Source organism: Glycine soja, chromosome 19 (genome assembly GCF_004193775.1).
Source record: "Glycine soja cultivar W05 chromosome 19, ASM419377v2, whole genome shotgun sequence".
NCBI lineage: Eukaryota > Viridiplantae > Streptophyta > Magnoliopsida > Fabales > Fabaceae > Glycine > Glycine soja.
The window spans coordinates 314,704-338,014 of record NC_041020.1 but is presented as its reverse complement, the minus strand read 5'-3'; the positions used below and the strand labels follow the sequence as shown (position 1 = coordinate 338,014).

General features: G+C 34.9%; 2 protein-coding genes across 4 annotated transcripts; both read left to right on the top strand.

Moving 5' to 3' along the window:
* Positions 1-4,893, top strand: LOC114400113 (bromodomain-containing protein 4-like). The gene is made up of 3 exons (XM_028362395.1): positions 1-531; positions 2,268-2,546; positions 3,542-4,893. Exons 1-3 carry the CDS (start codon positions 184-186, stop codon positions 4,649-4,651), a joined length of 1,737 nt encoding a protein of 578 aa, XP_028218196.1. The 5' UTR covers positions 1-183; the 3' UTR covers positions 4,652-4,893.
* Positions 4,894-14,915: 10,022 nt separating this feature from the next.
* LOC114400120 (zinc finger CCCH domain-containing protein 41) lies at positions 14,916-22,876 on the top strand. Of its 3 annotated transcripts, none has more exons than XM_028362404.1 (6): positions 14,916-15,086; positions 15,767-15,875; positions 16,472-17,362; positions 18,444-19,637; positions 20,005-20,337; positions 22,018-22,876. In XM_028362404.1, the coding sequence occupies exons 3-6, from the start codon at positions 16,577-16,579 to the stop codon at positions 22,483-22,485; spliced, it is 2,781 nt and encodes a 926-aa protein (XP_028218205.1). In that variant the 5' UTR covers positions 14,916-15,086; positions 15,767-15,875; positions 16,472-16,576; the 3' UTR covers positions 22,486-22,876. The 3 variants fall into 3 exon arrangements, with proteins under 3 accessions (XP_028218205.1, XP_028218204.1, XP_028218203.1); XM_028362403.1 differs by having other exon boundaries at positions 15,710-15,875; XM_028362402.1 differs by lacking the exon at positions 15,767-15,875.
* Positions 22,877-23,311: the final 435 nt, after the last annotated feature.

Here is a 23,311-nt window from a genome sequence, read left to right as displayed (position 1 = left end):
TTTTATTTTTTGTTTTTGGAATGAGAAAGTGAAGAAAGAAGGATAGTGTAGTGTTGTTGATCGAAGAGGTTTTCGGTTTTCTTATATGATAAAAAACTCAACACAGTTGCTGTTCGCACCCAACCATTGTGCTGTGTTTGAATTCGTTGGTGTGCTCTTTAGTCTCAGTCTGGTAATTCATCGATGAATACGACGCCGTTTATGGACAAGCAGATTATGGATCTCACTCACGCTCACGGATCTTCTTCTTCTTCTTCCACTACGCAGTTGCAGAGCAAGGACTTCATTGACCTCATGAAAGAACCGCCACAAAACCAACATAACCATCACCATCATCATCTCGAAGATGAAGATGAAGAAGAAAAAGCGAGTCGTGGCAATGGGATCAGCAAAGACGACATCGTTCCCAGCTACGATTTCCAACCGATTCGCCCTCTCGCCGCTTCCAATTCCAATAATTTCGATTCCGCCGCATTCTCTCGCCCTTGGAACTCCGATTCCAACTCCAACGCTTCCCCTCCCATCCTCAAAGTAACCTTTTTCTCTTTTCTCCCCAAATTTTGTGTCTTTAACTCGTTTGCTGATCTGGGTGTTCTCTATTTTTATTGGTTAGCTTATGGGATGTTTTGTTTTGCGATTTTTTACTAATGGGTATTGGATTAATTAGAGTTCAAAGATTAGTTGCTAAGCTTTGTTTGGTAATTACCTTTGAGGTTGTCTCCCTGTTGTTACTTGTGATTGCTGCTGTTTGTTACTCCTTTGAGTTTTATTGAAAAACTCGGTTATGTGTTTACGTGGAGATTTTTTTATATTTTTTTGAGTAAAAGTTTAGGTGAGTTGGGTCTTGGGGACTCATCAGTATCAGAGCATCAGAGCATGCCTCGAGGCTCATTGAACGCTTATAGAGGTACTTATAGATTATTCACCATGAAGGTCCTCACATCGACAGCGGGAATCGAACCCACGCCCTTGTGAAGAATGTTTGGGAACATGGACATGTGGTGCTCATGGACCATACCGTAAGTTTGAGAGTCCTCTTCGAAGGGGGTGTTTGGTATCTTTCAATGCTGAAGGAGGATATATATGTTTACTATTTCACTTTAGTTTTTTCATTGTTGGGTTCTCTATTGTGTGTTCATGAAATATATTATGTTAACTGTTTTAAATTACTCAAGGAATGCAAGCAATTAATCTGATAAATACTCTCTTTGCTAATAATTTTTGTTTCTATTATTGACTTCTTACCGTGCGCCTGCCGCCGCTGGCACACAATAGAAAAGCCCTTTGATTGTTGTTGCGTGTGGTTTTTAAAATTATGCATATTTGAATGTATTCAGAGTGGCAAGTGCTTAGAGAAAATGGAAGGTATGTTTTGTGAAATCTGGGGGTTCAGCATTTGGAGTTAGGTCTGCCCCCTTTGTCGTTTCTACCAAATCGCCACTTTTCAGCTTGGGTCTGCATTCATACATTCGTGCATTCATGAATCAAAACCACTGGATGAAAATTGGTCAGTTTAGATCTTGTATACTTATTTTAAGCTAGGTTTATCGACATAGAATATGAGTCATCCGATCTACATCCAACAATTCTGATTAGCTGAATGAGTGAATGCGGAAAATCTGTGACTGCAGGGAATCCCAATCCAAAATTCTATAGCCTGTTGTTGTGGCGTGGCAAGTTGGAGCTTCATGTTCCAAAAAATTTCTTTATTTTTTGTGTGTAAAATATTGACACTGTTACTTAAGATACTTGTCTTCATGTCTGGGTTCCAAATGTTGTTCTTGAAACAGTAAGAGTTAGCTGATACTATGTAGTTATTTATTTCTAGGTTGTTAATAGCCCGCTATAGCATGGCGCAATAGTGGCAGAGTGGCCGGTAGTCACTGTAGCATAGTGTTTTGGTGTCACAGCTGTTGCAGCTGCTATAGCGGTCTAGATCACGGCTTGTCGTGCACAAATTGCCAACGATATTCCTAAAGCGTTGGTTTTTAAACATCCTGAATGGCGTTTTGTGATCCATGTAGCTGATCTCACTAGTAGAATAAAGCTTTGTTGTTGTTGTTGTTACTTCTTGAATTTGAATTGTGCTCTCAACTTTATAGCTTTAGTTGTTTTACATTGTTGCTGCATGAAGGTTTTGTGTGTTTGAATAATTGGGTGATGATTCATATCTAGTGTTGTGTAGCATTAATAATTTATTGTACCATCTCGGTGTAGTGTTTTTTCTTCATGAATTTTATGTATTCATTCATCCTCATCTGGTGCAGAATTACAATTCTCTGGATTCAATGGAACCTGCGAAAGTCATTGTAGAAAAGGACCAAAGTGCTTTTGATGCTACAATGTTGTCTGAGATTGATCGTACCGTGAAGAAACATATGGAAAATATGCTTCATGTTCTGGAAGGTGTTAGTGCGCGGTTAACACAACTAGAAACCAGAACCCACCATCTTGAAAATTCCGTGGATGATTTGAAGGTATCGGTTGGAAATAGTCATGGTAGCACTGATGGAAAATTGAGGCAGATGGAGAATAGTCTTCGAGAGGTATTTTATCTATAACACTCCCTCCACCCACTTGCTCCCACCCCCTTCCACCCTTGATAACTAGGAACATTTTGTTGATGTAAATATTTGTATATATATGGTATAAGAATTACAAAAGTTTATCCAAGTAAAACATATAATTAACCATTTAATACCATAAACAGTTGTATCCTAATCCATAAACATTTTTTTATGTTCAACCATTCAATTTGATTCTGACATTTTATTCACACCAGATATCAGGACAATATCTCAGTATAGTTGTTGGGCTTCATTTCAAATTCTTGCTTTTCTGTCCCTAAATTTTCTACATAACTTCTGTTGAGCAAAATGTATAACAAAAAATGTGGCCTATACACAAGACTCCCATTATTGTCTTGTCTGCTGTTTGGAAAGGTTAGATGTACCCAGACTTTTCCCTGTAAGCGATAGAACGCCTGGTTACCGGGTCTTAAGGCAGCAACAATGTGACTTGACTTTGTGTGTTTCTGCTATAAATTTATCATGCAAAACTCTTACTGTAAATCCTTATTTGTGCAGTCCACTTTCAGTATAAAAAAATGAATGATATTGAAATGTTTGTGAATTCGGTTAGTTCTCCAATTCCTATGTTGTTTGCTATGTATGGTCAATATTAAGCTTCTCTTCCTAAGCTTCTGGGAGAGTTGGCACTCATGATTGAATTTAATACTGTTTTAAATTTTCTGTAATAGTGAAAAGAAACATTTAAAATTATAGACTGAATTTGTTAGTTCAAAAATAAAAAAAAAATGAGAAGAGCAAAATATTTAAATGAATGGTTCATGGGGAAAGTTATGTAGAGGCTAATTATGAGGAGCAATGAAGCTAATTTTAATAAATTGGTGTATGAACATGCTACTGTTTGTATAATCCTAACTTAAACTTTATCTCTAAGCTTTAGTTCATGATATATTATGGTTTATTTTCATACTGGTCTTTTTCTTACTGTTTTGTTTGACAAATGAAATATACAGGTACAATCAGGGGTGCAGACTATCAAGGACAAGCAAGATATTGTGCAAGCTCAGCTGCAACTGGCAAAGCTAGAAGTGTCAAAGACGGATCCGCAATCAGAAACACAAACTAGCACAATTACTGATCCTGTTCAGCAAGCTGCATTTGCTCCTGGGCAAACTCAACCACAGCTTCCTACCCCTGCAAATCTTCCACAATCAATCCCTATTGTTCCTCCCCCTAATGCACCTCCTCAACCTTCCCCACAACAGGGTTTGCCACCTCCAGTTCATCTTCCAAACCAATTCCCTCAAAACCAAATCCCAGCTGCTCCTCAGAGAGATCAATACTTCCCACCACCGGTTCAGTCTCAGGAAACACCAAATCAGCAATACCAACTTCCGTTATCTCAGCAGCCACATGCTCAGCCCGGGGCACCACCGCATCAGCAATATCAACAGATCCCGCATCCCCAGTACCCTCAGCCAGCACCTCATCTACCTCAACAGCAGCCACCGTCGCATCCATCCATGAATCCGCCTCAACTACAATCTTCACTTGGTCACCATGTTGAGGAACCACCTTATCCTCCTCAGAATTATCCTCCCAATGTCCGCCAGCCACCATCTCAGTCACCCACCGGTCCTCCTCCTCCCCAACAGTTCTATGGGACACCACCTCATGCATATGAACCACCATCAAGCAGATCTGGTTCAGGCTATTCTTCTGGATATGGTACACTATCTGGCCCTGCCGAGCAATATCGTTATGGTGGACCACCTCAGTATGCTGGCACTCCTGCACTAAAACCACAACAACTGCCAACTGCTTCAGTGGCTCCGAGTGGTGGTAGCGGTTACCCTCAGCTCCCAACTGCCAGGGTACTCCCGCAAGCAATACCAACTGCATCTGCAGTGAGTGGTGGCTCAGGTTCTGCTGGAACTGGAGGCAGGGTTTCTGTCGATGATGTGGTCGACAAAGTTTCTACTATGGGATTCCCTAGAGACCATGTGAGGGCCACGGTTCGGAAGCTGACAGAGAATGGTCAGTCTGTTGACCTAAATGCAGTGCTGGATAAGCTCATGAATGATGGCGAAGTCCAACCCCCTCGAGGTTGGTTCGGTCGGTAGCATGGCTTGATTAATTGATGTATAGAAGAATCTATTGCTCCCTGATGAAAGGTTTATGAGGAGACTTTGTGGTTAGTTGGATTGTGCCAAAGTGGATATTTTGACTTCTTTTTTTATTATTATTGTTTCTTGGAAAGTTGAAACTGGTTTGCTTTCTTGTCTGGCTCCGATTTATGACTATCTTCATCTTGCTTTGTATACCCGCAATAAATAGATGTGGATTTCGAAAATTACTTAGAACAGCTTAAGTCATGTTACTAATAGCGTGTTTGGATTTAAGTTAAATGATCTAGAATCATGTTGAAATACAAGCTAACATCATGTTGAAATACTAGCTAACATGATTTTAGATAAATACTTGCATGTTTGATTCCATGTTGAGGAATTTATTCAGGCTTCAAAATTGATTAATGTGAAACAACTTTAAATAGTTTTCGCATTAAATAATTTTTTTAATAGAATTTTAGCTCCGACTTACTTTTAAAATAAAGGCATCTAAATAGTAATTACATTATTTTAGAATCAATTTTAATCAAAAAAATTGTAAAATCAAATTTGTAAACATTCATCTAAGCATGTCCCAAATGGTAGATTTTTTTTCCACGTCATTTCTTTGATACGTTATTGTTAGGTGATTGTTTGCTTGAGGACTAGGCATGCCATTAGTGGCAAATATTTATTTATAAAAAAATGAAAAGGGGAGTGGTGGCAAAGGAAAGAATCTCCTAAACATGACGTCGTGGACAGGGGGTGAGGAGAAGAGACCTTCACAAAGATATTAAGAGCACATTTGCAAAAATACATGGCTGCTCTAGCTATTCAACATAAGAGATAACGTGTTAAAAAAAGTAGAAATTGATAACAAATGTTATCTTAACCATTCAATATATAATCAACAAATCTAACGATTATTATATATTTGTGCACCATAAATCATATAACACACTTCCTCAACTTAGTTATTGTCATTTTTTTAAAATTTATAATTAACCTAGATATACATATTATACTGAAAACATTGTAAATAATGAGTCATCTGTTATAAACTATTACTCAATGAATTTTTCATTTCTTAACATATTTTTTTAATATATTTCAACAATAATTTTCAGTATATTCATTGTAAATAATGAGTCATCTATTATGAACTATAACTCAGTAATTTTTTCTTCATAAAAAAAATCCAATAAATTTTTCATTTCTTAATTACTCGTTGCAGCTTTGTGCCCTCACTATCACTAGAACATCATGCAAACATGCATGGGGAGCGATAAAGCATGAGAAGAATATTAGTACCTCAAAGCTCGATTCAATTTATAAAACAAAAGTGAGTTGAGTTTTGTCTTAGGATAAAAAAAATGGTTTTAATGAGCTAAATTTAGTGATTAATGTAAGCTTTTGCTTAAATAATGACATTTGTTTCAACAACGTCATAACAAGTTATATATATATATATATATAAACTCAATTATTAATTAAATTTTATTTATCTTTTAGTCGAACTCCAAATTAATCAATTTTTTTTTCTTTAGATAAACTGAATGGCTAAGACAAAAAGATACATATAAAAAGAACTTAATTAAAATTATATAAAATGCAAAAATTATATACCTGCGTACAAGATTGGTGATTATAAATCACTTGTATGTTTGGATTTTTTTAGTTAAAAGGCAAATGCTAAGTTTTTTTTATAATTTTTTAAAGTTAATTTAAAATAGAAGTTTTAAAGATAAAATAGAAATAATTTTACAATTTTCCCTTTTTAATTTAAAAGAGATGACATGAGACTTGAGAGAATAAAAAGATCGAGTGAGGAGCGAGAATGAGAATGAGAAGAGAGAGATGGGACAAATGCTCAATAAAATCAAATAAAAGTCCAAAAGCTTTGTTTGCAATATAAAAACTTAAACACGTGAAGGAGAAAATTTGAAGATCACGCAAAGAGGTTTATACTAGTCCATTCTATAACTTAGCTATGTTTAGTACTTTCACTATCAAGAAACACTTACACCAAGTGTTCTTGTTAGGCTCTTTATGCTTTACAATAACATAATCTTAACATGATGATATTTCAAAAACTAAGTATTCTTTTTGACTAAGTTTCTTCAAGTTTTAACAAGATCACAAAGGTTATCAAAAGGCTAACTCACAGAAGTGAGGTTTTGAAACTTTAAGTCCAATGCAAAGCGTTGAAAAACAAAGCGATGTCAAAATTAAAGAGTATCATCCAACAAATTCTAATTGGTGGTTGCATGTTATTCCTACTTATTTGGTTGATGTCTTCTTTTTTATATCAAACACTTAAGCCAAATTAACAAGCATGTTAGATTGATTAATGTGTAAAGCACATTGTCCAATATATTTAAAACACTTGAGTATATAGAAAAGAGTCAAGCTAAAAGGTACTACATAGAAACACACATTGGACGCTCTTTGTGAAAAGACTATTGGATTGTCTAATTGAAAAACATACATTTGGATGCTTTTGTGTTAAAACCATATGTTGGACTTGAAAACACGTTTTGTTTTGAACAGTTCGTACATATTTATTTTCAAAAACATAATTTGTTATATTTCAAAGCAAATTTTGAAAGATTTATAAATTCATATTTTAATCAAATTATCTTCATTTCACTTATAACACATTATTAGATAGTTCATAAATTATACAACAAATAAATTTATGATGACAAATATGTATTAGAGCAGAAAACTTTTTTTTGTCAGCAAAGATAAATATATATATATATATATATAAATCTGAGTACCAGAGGTACAAAGGTTACAAAGTTGTGATAGACCATACAATATTGGTTCCAAATATCAGATTTAATGTAGGCTCGATAGGAACCAAATCTGGCTAAATACATGACTGTAATGTCTACTAGTAGCCTATATTGTTAGCCTCAGCTAAAAACAAACCCTGTTTTAAGATTACTAGACCATTGATTAAAGTGAGTTGCAAAGTCCTTCTCGAAACTTCTAAGCCATGTCCAGAGTAAGAAAGCTGCGTCATCCATCAATTTGTTGCCATTGAAGGTGTCATTGGAAAAAATTATGTTGTTCCTCTGCTGCCATATGGACCATGTCAGAGCCAACCACCAACACTTTCACCTGTTGACCCTTATTCCATTAGCTAGTCCAGATACATGTTGAAGGAAATGTTGTCTTGGGTTTTGTGGGAAAGCACCTAATATATTCACCCAAGACAGAGATTCCCACCAAATAGGAAGAATTTTGCTGTAATGAAAAAATAAGTGGCCTGCATCCTCCTCCCTATTGTTGCAGAATGGATAATGCCTGTCATTGATCTCCACTTGTTGCCTTTGTAGATTTATTTTTGTAGGCAGTCTATCTCTAAGTAACCTCCATGCAAAGACTGAGATTTTGCTTGAGACCTTTAGTTTCCACAGTTCCTCAAAAGCTCCATCCTGATTCCCATCTATTGTTTCCCCCATCATCATATTATAAGCGCTTTGTACTGAGTATTGGCCACTTGGATTTGCCATCCACACCCAATCATCTCTTCTATATGGCTGGATTGGCTTGCCTTCAACATCCTTTAGGAAATTAACAGCCATGGCTATCTCACTGTCAAACAGTGGTCTCCTCCATATGAAATCCCACTCCCACCCTATGTCCTTGTGGCCTCCCATCTGCTGGATAAGTTGATTTTGCTGACAAGAGATAAGGTACAACCTAGGGTATTTTGCTAATAATGTTGCCTCTCCATCAATCCAGTTGTCCTCCCAAAACTTGATCTTATCACCACAACCAACCCTCCACAATGTGCTATTTGGGAAGGCATCACCCTGTTGCAAATGTTGAGAAGCCATCTTTAAGTCCCTCCACCATATGGATTCGTTGGTGTCTCATGATGCTTCATCCACCGTATTTAGACTCAAGTACCCTAGCCCACAATTGTCCTTGATGTTGAAATAGATTCCACTTCCATTTGCCAAGCAGTGCAAGATTGAAAGAGTTTATGTTCTTGATGCCCAAATCCCTTTTTTTCTTTTGGAAGGCACACTGCCTCCAAGTTAATCCAGACAATCTTGTTTTGCTCAGATCCGCCACCCCATAAGAATCTGCGTTGTAAGCTCACCAACTTGTCCACCACCCTCTTAGGGACCCTGAAAAATGAAAAGAAATAGATATGAATAGATGTTAAAACCGACTATATAAGAGTCACTCTCCCCTCGAAAGAAATGTGTCTTTACTTCCACTTTGCTAGTTTTCTCTCACACTTGTTGAGGATAGGATCCTACAACTGACATCACCTTGGATTTGCCCCAATAGGTATGCCCAGGTAGACAAAAGGAATGGACAACAAGCTACAATTTAGGTAATTTGCTGCATCAAGTTTCCACTGGTCTGACCTTCTAATTGCTCCAAGGCTTCTACTTCTTTATTGTTTCATCATGTTGATTTTCAGTGCTTGACCTCCCAATAGGCCTCTGCCATACACACTAACTTCACCACTTATACTCTCATTGTTGGTCCCAGAAATAATTTTTAAGGCCCTGGACTTTGTTGAATGTATGGAGGTATAACTAATATGTGTAACCCTGCATGTTTGCATGTGTTGATTGTTCATTTTTTCACGATCATGTTATGTTAATCTATAATATAATAAACATATGCAAGTCATAGTTGTTTCTTGAAAAGTAGTTTTAAGTTTTGACATAGCAAGGTTTTGTCATTGAGTGTTGTTACTTTTTGAAGTTGTTTCTGCTGCAATGTCCTTGTTTGATAGGAACTCAAGTTCATCTTCATTAGTGAAGCTACCTCAGTTAATTAGTTAACCTTATTACTACTGCTTGGAAGTTCGAGATATCTAGTTCCTTTTGAATTATTGAGAGATTACAACATCTTTGAAAAAGTCATATGACTATTTTTTTTCCACATTTTATGTTTTCGTTTTCAATTATCGGTTATTATTTAATTTAAGGCTTTATTTAGATAAATTTCTTTGTAAGTATTCATAGAAAAAATAATAAAAATAAAATAAACTTTTTTATAAGTTAAAATTAACTTATGTATAAGTTAAAATCAAGTTGTTTAAAATTATTTAGATTCTCTAAAAATGTTGATTTTATCTTATACATATGCTAGTTTTAGCTTGCTTGAGATAGACTTATTTCATTTTTATAAAGAAACTTATGCAAACTGACTTGAGTATATTTTATTATGCAAAGTTAAGGGGGAAATTGAAGGTCTGCCTCTTAAATTTAAATAGTTTTATGTTTATTTCTAATTACATTGATAGTATGCATGGGAGGACAAGCTACACTGATTTGCATACAAATGCAAGAAAAAGGTTAATTTTCTGGTTGGATTGATTTTGTGTAGTCATGGGCCTGGCTTTGAAGCTTCTAAGTTTGGTTTTGAAAACTTATTTGAGAGTGATAGTTTATAAAGGTTTATAGATGTAGTTTGAGTTGCAATTGGAGTGAATATTCTAAAGATATCTTTAGGAGGAAGCTATTTTGACTTGTAAGCATTTTACATGATAAATCAGATGTCTGTCTTGGTTTTTTCTTGTATATGTTGTTTGGGGTGAATTGACTCACTTACTCTGACAAACATGTCATATTTTATATTTATATATTTTTTTATGTAATTTTGTAGATACCTCCTAGGACCAAATGATATGCTAGTTTTGGACATTGCATGCTCAATTTATAAACAATTTGAAGACTATCCAAATGCACTCCAAATTGCATTTTTCATGGATAATACTCAGGTATGACATTGAAATTCTTTGCAATGTCTCTTTTAACATTGTAGTTTCTGTTCAATCCTCCTTTAAGGAGTGTGTGTATCTATTTAACTATCTATCTATCTATCTATATTATTTGTGAAATGATTTCTATCTTTTGTATCGTAAATTATTGTGGCTTCAATCTACTAGTTACGGTGCTATTGACAGCATGTGAAGGGGGTGTTCACCTCTTGTAATGTGTGTTGTGAAAGAAGCAATTCTGTTACATGTTTGCACGTCATGTAAGTCCTACATTCTGTGTTAGTACTTTGTGAAGTTATCTTGGCTCAAGTTTCTTTGTATGTGAGGTAGTTGTGACACATAAGTTTTTTAAATGTAATTATTTAACATTTTTCTCTCTTATTTGTTAAAAAAATGTATCAAAATATTATATAAATTGATTTTTTTCTCTCTCTTGTTTTGAAGTTTTCCAGAGGAGCTCTTTGTTGATGCAGGAATATTGGCTATTGAGCATGTTGATTTTGATGGGATTAAGCGTCTGCCTTCGGTAACTGGTGGTGAAATTGCGTCAACCTTTCACAATCTAAAGTCTGTTAAGCTTAGACATTGCGACCTTATTGAGGAGATTATGATTAGCGAGGATAAACTGATTCATTTTTCTGGTGTTGCTATGGGGCAAACATGTACAATAGTTTTGAGAGGTCCTACGTACTTGTTACTCTTTTTATTTATTTATTTAAAACCTATTTCAAGTGTTCTTTTACATAGTCAAACATTTTATTGTTGATAACATATTATATCAAATCTTTTTGTCAGTTGAAGTTTTAATGTTTTGGCAGCAAATTTTTTTAAATATTTTGTTCCATTCAAGTATAATCACACTATCTATTCATGGTGGATTATATTACTACCTTTTTTGTTGTTTCCGTGCTGATTTATTGAAATTTCACATCCATAATCCTGTATATATATATTTCCTTCCAGAATATTGGATATGCATATTGAGCCTAGTAATATGCATATTGTATATATTTGTAAATTTTAATTATTAATTATGAACATCTTTTCATTTTTGAGCATTTATGTGTGCTATAAAATATTCATATTGTATCCATAATTTTTTATCTTGCTAAAGCACTTTTGGGGTTGACCATTTCATGTGGCCAAAAATAAAAATAAATAAAATCTACATGTGACCTTATAAGATGATTCTTAGTTAAGAACCATATTAAAATGATACCTTTTTCTAAGAATGTTTTTTTATAAAACCGTCATCGAAAGTCAAGACTTTCAACGACGTTGGCTTCCAAAACGATTTTCAACCGTCTTTGAATGTACTTTGGAACCGCCTTAAAATGATACTCCTTTAAGATGATTCTACTAAGAATGTATTAAGAACCGTATTAAAAATGTATCATTTTCTAAGACGATTTTTTATGAAACCGTCATCGAAAGTCAAGACTTTCAACGATATTGACTTCAAAGATTATTTTCAACCGTCTTTGAATGTACTTTAGAACTGTCGTTTTTGTAGTAGTGTGAAGTTTGTGTTAAATATTTTTTGAAATATATATATATATATATATATATATATATATGCGTGTGTGTGTGTGTGTGTGTGTGTGTGTGTATATGTGTGTGTGTGTGTGTGTGTGTGTGTGTGTGTGTCTATATATATATGTAACATAAAACTACAAAGTTCAAAAGCTTCCAATGAAAAAGGTAATGAATAGGAAAAATGCAAAAAATTTATAGTGGTTCACTCTGCAGCTAAGAATTATGTCTGTCCCTTCACATGAAGGATTTCCACTAAAAAAATCACTTGCAACAAGTAAATAGGTGAAGGTATTTTATCTTGAGATAACAAATTTTCTATTAAAAAAGTGGAATTCATAACTACTTTCATAATGTTCTTAGCACGAACTATCGAAGATAATTCTGTATTGGTTTGTGCAGGTGAAAATGATTCCTTAGATGTCATCTTTGTATCCTTATTGCATGAAGCGTTCATCCCTTTTTGCGTATACCCTACATGTGTTGCTTAGGGATTGCCATGTGCTAGAAATTCCATCAACTTGAGAAACATGTGGATTATTCCTTCCATATTTACGTGGCCTTTTACGTATTGAATTTTGCACATATCTATAAATTTTTTTTCCACCATGGCTTGTTGATTGAGTGACATTATTGGAATTTAATATTGTTGAACTTGAAGCGACAACCCGATTCACATTGTCTTCAATGATAACGAGTATCTTCTTAGAATCAATATTGGATCCTATATCTACATTATTACCAATGAACTACTGAAGCAACAACCCAATTTAATATTGTTTTTTTTTCTTTTGTTGAACTATTGACCACTCACCATACACCTCAATATCTACATTATTACCATTTTTATCTCCGAACCAACTATTTGGGGTAGTTAAAGTGAAATATTTGCTCTTATGACCATAATCATTTGCCACAAAACAAATGTAAGCCTTTATATTCCACATAATACCAATGACCTCTAATATTAACACTTCCATCAAATTTGAAGGTTAATTTCCATGCACACCTGAGTAAACCTACCATGGCCCAAAAGCAAAGTGTTTGTACTTACCTTGATGAGTTTGCCAATAATCAAGCTAAACCAAGTAAAAAAAAAGCCATCATAGAACATCATATTTAAACTAAGGAAGGAAACCCTACATCAACATCCTATCAATTGTATTTGCTTCTGCAATGAACTTTGTGACCATGTTTTCCCTATCAAATAGTTATAAAAAATCATCCATGGGCCTCTACTGATAACCTGTTAGAGTTTGTGGTCTTAGTTCCTTTGTCCCACATCGCTTGGTCTGTAAAACTTGTGTGGTCTTAGTCCCACATCACTTGGTTTGTAAAAACTTGTGTCTCATTAGTGTTATATATAGAGACACCTTGTAAGCTTTTATGTGCAAGTAATAAAAAGTTCTCCTAGTGTAGCCGTGGACGTAGGCACATACATTGTGTGCTGAACCACATTAAACTTTGTGTCTTTTTCTTTCTTCCTTTTATTTCTTTCTCTTCTTTTATTGCTCTATACTAACATAACCTTCCATCTATCCTTTGGAAAGTCAAACTTAACCATGAAATAACCATGTCCAACATCCCTTATATCAAAACCTAATAGATTCCACAAAGACTTTAACTTTAAAAGCGTAGTAGGATAACCAATAATCCAATATTCTTGTTGAGCAAATTAATCACAAAAGGCTCTGACCATAGCTCACATAGCTCGTTGAAACAACTCTCATTTACAATAATCTTTAGGAGTACATAAGGGATTCATATCCTCATTTTACACTTTTAGGAGATTGCAAGCAAAGAGATCCTTTTTCTCTTCACGAGCCAAAGGTGGTCTACCAATAACATTATTGCAAAAAGACATTGCAATAGAACCTTGTTCATCTACGGAATCCGTGAGAGTGCTCTACAAAAAAAAAATGAAACTTTAAGAGGAATTCATTGTAAAGATTATTTATATGCTAATTTAAAATTATTTTTAATGTTGATGTACAAATAACAAGTTTAATTTTAAAATAGATTATTTTCTAAAGTGAATTAGAAACAACTATTATGTACAAATAACAAGTTTAATTTTCATCCATATTTGGAATGCATTTTGTTATTTTATCAATTAATTAGAAATTATATTAGACATAACTCTTACTATTATTATCATAAAAATAATAATCTTTAAAATATATGGTTGAACAACAATGTTCTTACTTTTTACTACATTGAAATTACATTTCAATTAAAAATTAAACAAAACATGAATTTGCAATGTAAATTTAGTGTATGTGGAAAGAAAAGAAATGAAAATTTTGAATTAAAATAAAAGGTAAAAATATGAATTTCATTTAATTTGACTATTTATGTTATTTATTTCCTAGCTTTTTTGGGCCTCTACCAAACTAAATAGATCATTCTTATTTGTATGACAAAGATGAAAGGGAAAAAATAACAAAAGAAAGAAAAGAAGGGATAAATAGTCATTTCTTCTTTGAATGTATAATGTGTCGACAAATTGATCCCCAAAAGATGAAAATTCAAATTTTAGTTATTAAAAATGAAAAAAGTATGACAAATTTATCTATCCATTAACTTTTCGTCCGTTACCATTAATGAAAGAATTTACGTGATACATTCAAGGATAAATTTGTGAGTTACACGGACAAAAATGATAATTTATTCAAAATATAATTTAATCTTCATATTCTCTCTTTTAATGGTTATAAGCGTAATATTACAATAAATACTAAAAAAACAAAAAAAATATACATAAGTTAAAACAAACATATTATTGATTAATAAATATATATATTGCTATGAAAATTTGACAAAATTAGATAATAACAAAATTTAGTTGAATAAATAATTATTTTTGTCCCATTAGAACATTAAACTCTTTCATTATCACCTTGATGAAAGAACCTAGATAATATATTCATGTAGGAATTTGTAAACATTTAGAAAATGACTATTTATATATAAAAAAAAAAGTAATCTTTGTTGTGTTTGTTTCCTGCTTACAAAGTCTCCACCAACGCACAAGAGAGGCGCACGCACCACGCTCTCGCTCTCACTCTCAGCTCCTCCTCCTCCTCCGTCCAATCGCCGCCACTAACCGCCATCGTCGTCCGCCGCCACCGCCTCTGCTTCCATTCCACGTCTCAGGTTTTTCCTCTCTCTCTCCCTCTCTCTAACTACGTTGTTCTTCGAATTGTTTTGCCCCTCTCTTATCCTAATTGAAGGAATGAACGAAATAGATATACGCGCGCGATTGCTTTTTCTTTAGGTTTCACTGAATTTCGGTGCTGTGGAATGGATGCGTAATTTCGGTGATTTCCTTCATCGCTATGTGTGGACATAACATAACCCCCCTCGCACAGTGTAGTGGTTGTTTTTTATTATTCGATGATTTAAATTGGAGCAAATGATTGAAACGCCATGTGTTGCGAACGCAAAAATATTTGTTTAGTTAGGGCTAACAACAGTGAGGGATCTTTCCAATTAGCCAATCATTTTGGGGTAATTAGCAAATGATGTGGTTTTTTATTTTTTTGTAATTCAATGGATTCCTAGGGGGTGTCATTAGCAGGTTTGAGCTGTTGATGACTTTGGTGTGGAATAGTGTGGTGAGATTTTTGTTGCTGCATTGTCTTAGATGATGATGTTGGGTAGCTAGAGATCTGTTGCTTTTTTTTTTTAATGGTTGCTCCTAATATGTCTGTGTCTAATGAATACTGTGTGACGTGTTGTTCTGTTTCTGATTTAACTGCATATTTGTTTGTGTCAAGGTTTTAAATGTTGGTCACAGTTGCGTTGTGGTTTCGTCGCATTTGTTGATATTGCAGAAAATCACAGACAAATGCGGCCGATGCGGTCATCTTGCGGTCGTGGATAGTTAGAAAAACCTTGATATAGCGGCCCAAATCACAGTTGCGGACTGTTTTTAAAACCTTGGTTTGTGTCTTGTCTAGCTTCTATATTTATTTTTTGTCGTCTTTGATAAACATTGGGACTTGGGTGTTTCCTCAAAAGTTGGATGATTCTCTTACTATTTGACGAGCCAAACAGAGTTTAGTTTTAAGTGATTAGAAGTAATTATTATGGTTTTATCATCTTACTTTGCACAGATGCTGCATAGCTCACATTCTTTGGAAGTAGGGATGTGCCAAATTCTTCACTTATTAATAGCTTAAGGAGTTTAGTTAGCATTTCTCACTCTCCACAGTTGGACAGAAGATTGTGGATTTCGTATAGATGTATTTTTTTGAGCTCCTTGCTTGTTATCCGTTGAGATTGTGGAAATATCAGAGTTTTTCAGCAATTAGTAGTAAATTGAGATTCTCAATTTGACCTTTGGCATTTTCCTTGCAACCGAGTGTAATGATACATGACTAGGAAAACTGGCCATTAAATGCAAACATAACATGTATACAAGTTACCAGTGCCTTTTGCATTTTCTATGGGTAAAATTGTTAGTCTTTTATATTTAGATTCTGACATGACACCAAATCATCTCATATTAGATCTCCTATATTTTCTATTGCTGGTAGGTCCCTTTGTATTTCCGGAAGTGTTTCAGACAACATAAGCTGGCTTATTCTTTCTAGTTGGTGTTTGGAAGAAGATACTGTAAATATTGTGTTGTAAGAGAGTTAATGGAGCTGAAAGTTTCATCTCCAAAACCTGAGTCTGTTGCGCCGTCTGATTGCGCCAGTGATCCTGAGGAAAAGGAAGTGAGTGATGATGATGATGATGATCGGAATCACAAGCATCGAAGGAGGGAAGCTCGTTCTCAATCTTTGGAGAGAGATGTTTCAGATCCTGTTATTAGTAGGCCATTCAAAAAGCGTAACAAAAATTTTGGGAATAGGCATCCATTCAGGGAAAATGAATCTCAAGCCTTTGAAACGCTGAAAACTTACAGTGATGCCACCACAGATAAAGAATTTTACTTCAAGTTTGATAGAAGACGCCCTGGCTTGGCTTCAGCTCCTCGAGCACCTCTGGATATGAGTCAAAGACTACGTGCAAACCAATCTTTTACTGGAGATCCTGGTATTGGCAGGGGAAGAGGCAGGGAATCTGGTTTTTGGAATCAACGTGAGTCTAGGTTTGGTTCAATGGATGTTGCTTCACAAGTGGTTCCGCAGGGGTCCATTCCTCCAAGCCTTTATGCTGGACGTGGGTTACTCAATGTTTCAAATGCACAAAATGCATCATGGAATACATTTGGTTTAATACCAGCGGTGCCCAATGGTGGCCTAGATATGCTTCATCCGATGGGTTTACAAGGAACGCTCAGACCACCTATTAATTCATCTTTGAATGTGAATATTCCTCGCCAACGATGTAGGGATTTTGAGGAACGTGGGTTTTGCCTTAGAGGGGACATGTGTCCTATGGAGCACGGTGTTAATCGGATTGTTATTGAAGATGTTCAGGTACCTTTTCTTTTCTTAGGATGTTTCCTGTTGTTTAGTGAACAAGGGTGAAACTCACATTTCAAATTGCATGAGGAATTCTATTACAAAGTAGGATAATATTTCTATTGTATTTCACTTTAAAGAAGAATTGACTGACTGTAGGTGGAATCAATTCAATATTATTGCATACAAATTATATATCAGATGTTCATGTGGGTGATTTAATTTACTATATGATTTGCTGACATGGTTGGGACAAAAAGTGTTGCTGAGGTGCTGTTGCATTTCCTAGGATTTTTGGGCTGTTGTACGAATATTTGACTATTTGATGTCCTTGTCATTTGCATGTCTCTCAATCAAACTTTGTTTTATCAAAGAGAAAAAAATGATAGTTCCTTACTTAAGAGCAATGGCAAGGGCAACATTGAAACATGACTCACATTATACTGTTAATTAAATATATTAATCCTAAAACACAACACCAAGCACTGAAAACATAAATAGGTCTGAGTTGAAGCAGTTTCTGAATCAAGAATGCTACATTAAAAAAATGAGGCATTGAGCCAGCGAGAAAAAAAGTTACCAGATTTAAAAATTAGCTTCACAATTTTTAAAGTGTGTACTTCCTCTCATGTTTATGCATCATTCCTCAAGTTTATATGAATAAAGAATAAAATCATGCATGATAATGATAGTGGAGGGGTCAAAGGGAAATTTTTTAAAAATGGCGTCATTTATGAAAATGTTCCCTCATGTTTTCTGCTTGGTGGCATTGCTTTTGGAAAATTAGATATTACATGTTCCTTTTTGAACTTGACATGTTTGCAAATTGCATAAATTTGTTAATAGAACATTTACATAAAACTACTTGGCTTTTTTAACACAAACTTGCATTTTGTAGAATTTTCAAATATTCAATATTAAAATTTATTGCATTGCATACATTGTATTAACTTACGTTGTACACTTGTACTTTCCCAGATTTTATACATTATCATAATTATACACTGTTGGTTTGAATTAGATGCAGTAATGCATACTTTCTTTTGTATAGGGTTTGATTCATTGTTATACTCACTATTTTTTGTTTACAATTCAGAGTCTTTCACAGTTCAACCTTCCTGTTTCACTTCCAAGTGCACACCTAATCGGAGCTCCTGCTGGATCTGGACCTTTACATTCAGTAAATGCTTCGACCACTTTGATGAACAACAAATGTTTACCTGGAAAAATTTCCAAGTCTGTAGTCAATGATGATGGTTTGCCATTGGATGGTGTATATACCGGTCCTGGTTGCACAAGTGGAGCTGATCTTTATGATCCTGATCAACCGCTTTGGAATGATTGTGGTCTGGAGTCTTCAAATGCACTCCTAACTCTTCAGTCATCCAAGATTGATGAATCCGAGCCCATATCTAATGATGCTCCCGATAGTGATTGCCCAGTTGGAACTGCCAGAACTTCTGTCAGTTCACAGGGTACTAGTTCATCTGTCTGGGCCAGAATTGGTAGTTCAAAAAACAGATTTGACATGAAAGAAAAAACTAACTCTACAATGAGTTCCTTTAATTATCCAGAGAATCAATTGAAGGAAGATAACGATGAATTAGTCAGTGCTCACAATGCTTCCTTTCAAGTAAAGCAAAGCATAGCCGATGATGCTGACCCAAAAGCCTTGGAAGCCTCTTTGAAAGCACAAACTGATAGTATGCGTAATATACGCAAGTCATCACAAAAGGCATTGTGTACTCTATTTGTAAATGGGATACCTCAGAAAAATAACAAGAGAGAGGCTCTTCTTGCTCATTTTAAGAAGTTTGGTGAAGTTATTGACATTTATATTCCATTGAACAGTGAACGGGCTTTTGTGCAATTCTCCAAGAGAGAAGAGGCTGAAGCTGCTTTGAAGGCACCAGATGCTGTAATGGGTAATCGTTTTATCAAGCTATGGTGGGCTAATCGTGATAGCATTCGCAAAGATAGTACTACTAGTGGGAATGGTGTGATTGTAACTCCCCGTGGGCAAGCACCTGCTTTTGTTCCATCTCATCCTGTTGTCACTGATAGGGGTAAAGACATCCATCAAGCTGATGCTTCAAAGACTATGTATGAAGTATCATCGCCTACTGATCAATCTAAGCCTGTCATCACAGATGGACCCAAGGTTCCACCTCCTTTGCAGAAGAAGCTTGTAAACTTAGAGAATCTAAAGGAAGAACTGCGCAAGAAGCAGGAAATGCTAGATCAAAAGCGCAATGAGTTCAAGCGCCAGTTGAACAAATTTGAGAAACAAGTAAAACCTAAAGGCCCTTTCCTTTAATTTGTTGTTGATTATACATTGTTTTAGAGGTTTATGATCTTTTTGCTTTAAAAGACTATACCTTTAGTAAGTAGCGTGATTGGTTTAGACTTTAGTGTCAGGTAACAAACATTATGTATCAAAAAGGCCTATGCTGCCCTTTTCAAGTCTGAGTAAAGTTTATCTGGTAGAAACTTGTAAAATATTTTTCGTAGTTTATCCTCTACTTATGTTAATAAAGAGGCGTAGAAGTTAGGCATACTCGTCATTCTTGATTCTCCTGTTACATTCTGTTATCATCTTGTTTCTTGTATTGGTGTCATTACTTCCTTCTCATCATATGGACTTTGGTTATTCACAGGCTTCTGGACTCAAGGGTGAAGTATCTACTGAGCAAGCCGCCAAGAGGCTCAAAATGTGTGTGCCATCTGATGTTGCCAAACTGGCTTCCCCTCAATCATCGGATGCTGATGTTGGCATGGCATCTCCACACACAGAGGCAGCAGCTGATAAGAATAAACAGCTGGTCAATCCTGTATCCCGAAGTCCTAAAGCAAGTACAGCAACAAGACTGCAAGAATCTACAGGCTTGAAGCATCCAATTCAACCACTAATGCCTGTAAATAGATACAAATTGGACAATCGTCCTGCTGCATTTTGTATCATTCCACCTTTGCCATCTGGTCTAGCAAATGTAAGTATTCTATCTGTCTTTCTGTCTCCGTGGTTAAGGTATAGGAGGATTTTACAATGGCATGCTTTGCTTATGCACTTGTTTTTAATACTGTAAGAGTCTAAGACAAATTCCCTGTTGGAGTCAGGCATGCACTCACATGTGAGAGTAGTAAATATTGGTTTCGATATATTTGTTGGATAAGGTTTTTACTTTTTGAACTTGCAGCACAACATGTGCCGTCAATGTTGTAGTGTGTGACTCTGTGTTCTTAGTTATCTTTCCAAACTCCAAAGTCTGACCCATTTTAGGATATTTGTGAAAAAGCAATACCATCTGTTGATAGAAACACAGAAGAAATAGTAGTGACTGTTTGGGTAAAAAAAATGATTTGTTTGTCACCCTTCCTTTTAATTGTTTGTATTTTTTCTATCTTCATGGGTTTATATAATGTTTAGAAATTATGGCAAATGTCTTCTCTGTAAAATACAGACACACATAAGAAATCATACTTTAAATTCCAATTATGGGTTTATATAAGGTATGCTCAGGAATAATTTTTTTTTTAAAATTCAACCAAACTTGGGAATCTTTATTTCCTAAGCTTGTATTCCCAGGAATATATTTTCCTACCCCTGAAACATATACTTTTTTTTTTTGGGGTGGGGTGGGGGGCAGAATTAGACCATAATTTTTCTAAGAGAACAGAATAACTAATAAAGTTGACATTCTTTAATCGTCTATTATTTTCTACCCATTTTTATGAATAAATTTCTAATATTTTAATCAAAGTTATTTGCTGTTTATTCCTTTCTTTTCCATATTTCTAAATTAAACAAAAATATGGCAACTGTCTTCTCTCTGTGATATGTACCCTTATACATTATTTCATGCCAATTTTCTTTCTACTCCTTATTGTAGAGATGTTTCCGACCATAATAGTGTGAAGAGGGTAAAAGGAGTACGAGAGAATTATACTGTAATGGGATAAACTGTATAATAGTCTTCTTATGTATATATACCTCTAGGTTAAAACTTCAGTACAAAATACATCTGTGTAATATTCCCGTATATTCTCAATAACCTAAAGAAGTTAACTCTTAACTCTTAACACCACCCCAAGCTGAAGCATAGATTTTAATGATACTGAGCTTGTTTCAAATGAAATCACAGCATACCCTAGTCAAAGCCTTTGTGAATAAATTTATAAGTTGGTGGTCAATGGTCACTTGTCCTAACATGGGATGTGAATATAATAGGTTTTTGTAAATTTTCTCTTGGACAAAATAAAGATTAACTAGATAAGTTGTGAACCTTTTGCATTGCATGAATCTACATTGTTAGCTGGTCTCATCTTTTTAAACCTAGAAGCCCAAGTGAAATATATCTTCCTTTAGAATTGTTTTTTAATAAGAAAAATGACATGAGATCATTTGATGTGTTGTATCAGATGAAAATAAAATGATTTTTTATGGTTGATTTAGTACGACTCTATGCATTTATATGGTCATGTCTTGAATTCGTTAATGCATTTGATGTGTTGTATCAGATAAAAATAAAATGATTTTTTATGGTTGATTTAGTACAACTCTATGCATTTATATGGTCATGTCTTGAATTCGTTAATGTACCATTTATTAAATGAGAGACAGTCTTTTTCGTCTTATTCTATTTTTGCTCAACTAAATTGCTGTCTTTTAGGTTGCTGTTTTGAAGGAGCACTTCTCACCATACGGTGAACTTTCTGCCGTAGAGCTAGAAGACGTGCAAGTCAATGATAGTAGCCAACAAGAGGCTCATATAACTTTCACCACTCGTTGGGCAGCTGAGAGAGCATTTATTAATGGCAAATGCTGGAATGACCACAATCTAAAGTTCATGTGGCTGACACCTACTAGTTCTAGTTCTATTTCCAGTAATGCTACTGCTAGCAGAGAACGTTCTCTATCAGCTCCCAAGGAGCCCCTAGATTCAGATGACCATTCTGAAGAAAATTTAGAAAACTGTGTGAACCAAGAAGCAGTGGTATCAGATGATGAGCATAAAAATTCAGAAACTAGAAATGGTTTGGAGCTTACGGAAATGGAACCAAGTGAAGATCCCCAGTGTACCACAAGGCAAGTTTCTTCTCCCAAACAATCACCGGAGGCCGAGGGCAATGCCTGTTGAGGATCTACTAATGGTCAGATTTGTACAGCAAGGTAAAATTAAATCTATCAAACTCTAATTTTCAGGGGGCATTTTTTTTTTTCTATTTCGGAAAATTTATTATTCCATGTTCCTTTTTAAATGCTCGAGACTTGTAAATTTCTTTCTTTCTTGCTGCCCTGTATTTGGCGGTATTAGTTGAATGGTGCATCATGTTGTTTCTCAGCTTGGGTAGTTTACTTCTAGGATAAAAGTTTTGAGGTTCAAAATTCTGTTTAAAAGCCATTGAACGGTTACATAACAAATATTCAGAAACCCATTTCCCTTTATGTCTGTAGTTACAGTAAAAATATAATTGGAGCGGTTAGTCACTTAGTTTGAGATGACTATCCTTTAAATGTTTTCATTTCTACCTATTCTCTTAATTTGCTTCACTACTCTTTAAAGTGAGACGGAGTAATATATAAAAGGACAACTGACATATTTGTTCTTTTATCTTATTTTTTTGGTTTAATTTGATCCTTTATCTTTTAAAAAATTCATTTTGGTCCTTTATGTTTTAAATAATGACTAAAACGATCCTTCTGTTTGTTTTGAACTAACATTGTTAATAATTTAAAAAATTGACGGTTAAAAATCGCTACAAAATATAACTTTTTTTTCTTCATCTTCATCTTCGTTTGCTTCTTCTCCCGTTCTTCAACAACAGACAAATTAAAATTGGCAGCCCCTTCTTCGTCGCGGTGATTTGGATGTGAAATTTGGGAGGTGGGATCAAAATTAGATTGATTCCTAATTGAAGCTCGCCCATTGCAATAATTTTAGATCTGAAATTAGGTTGAACCTT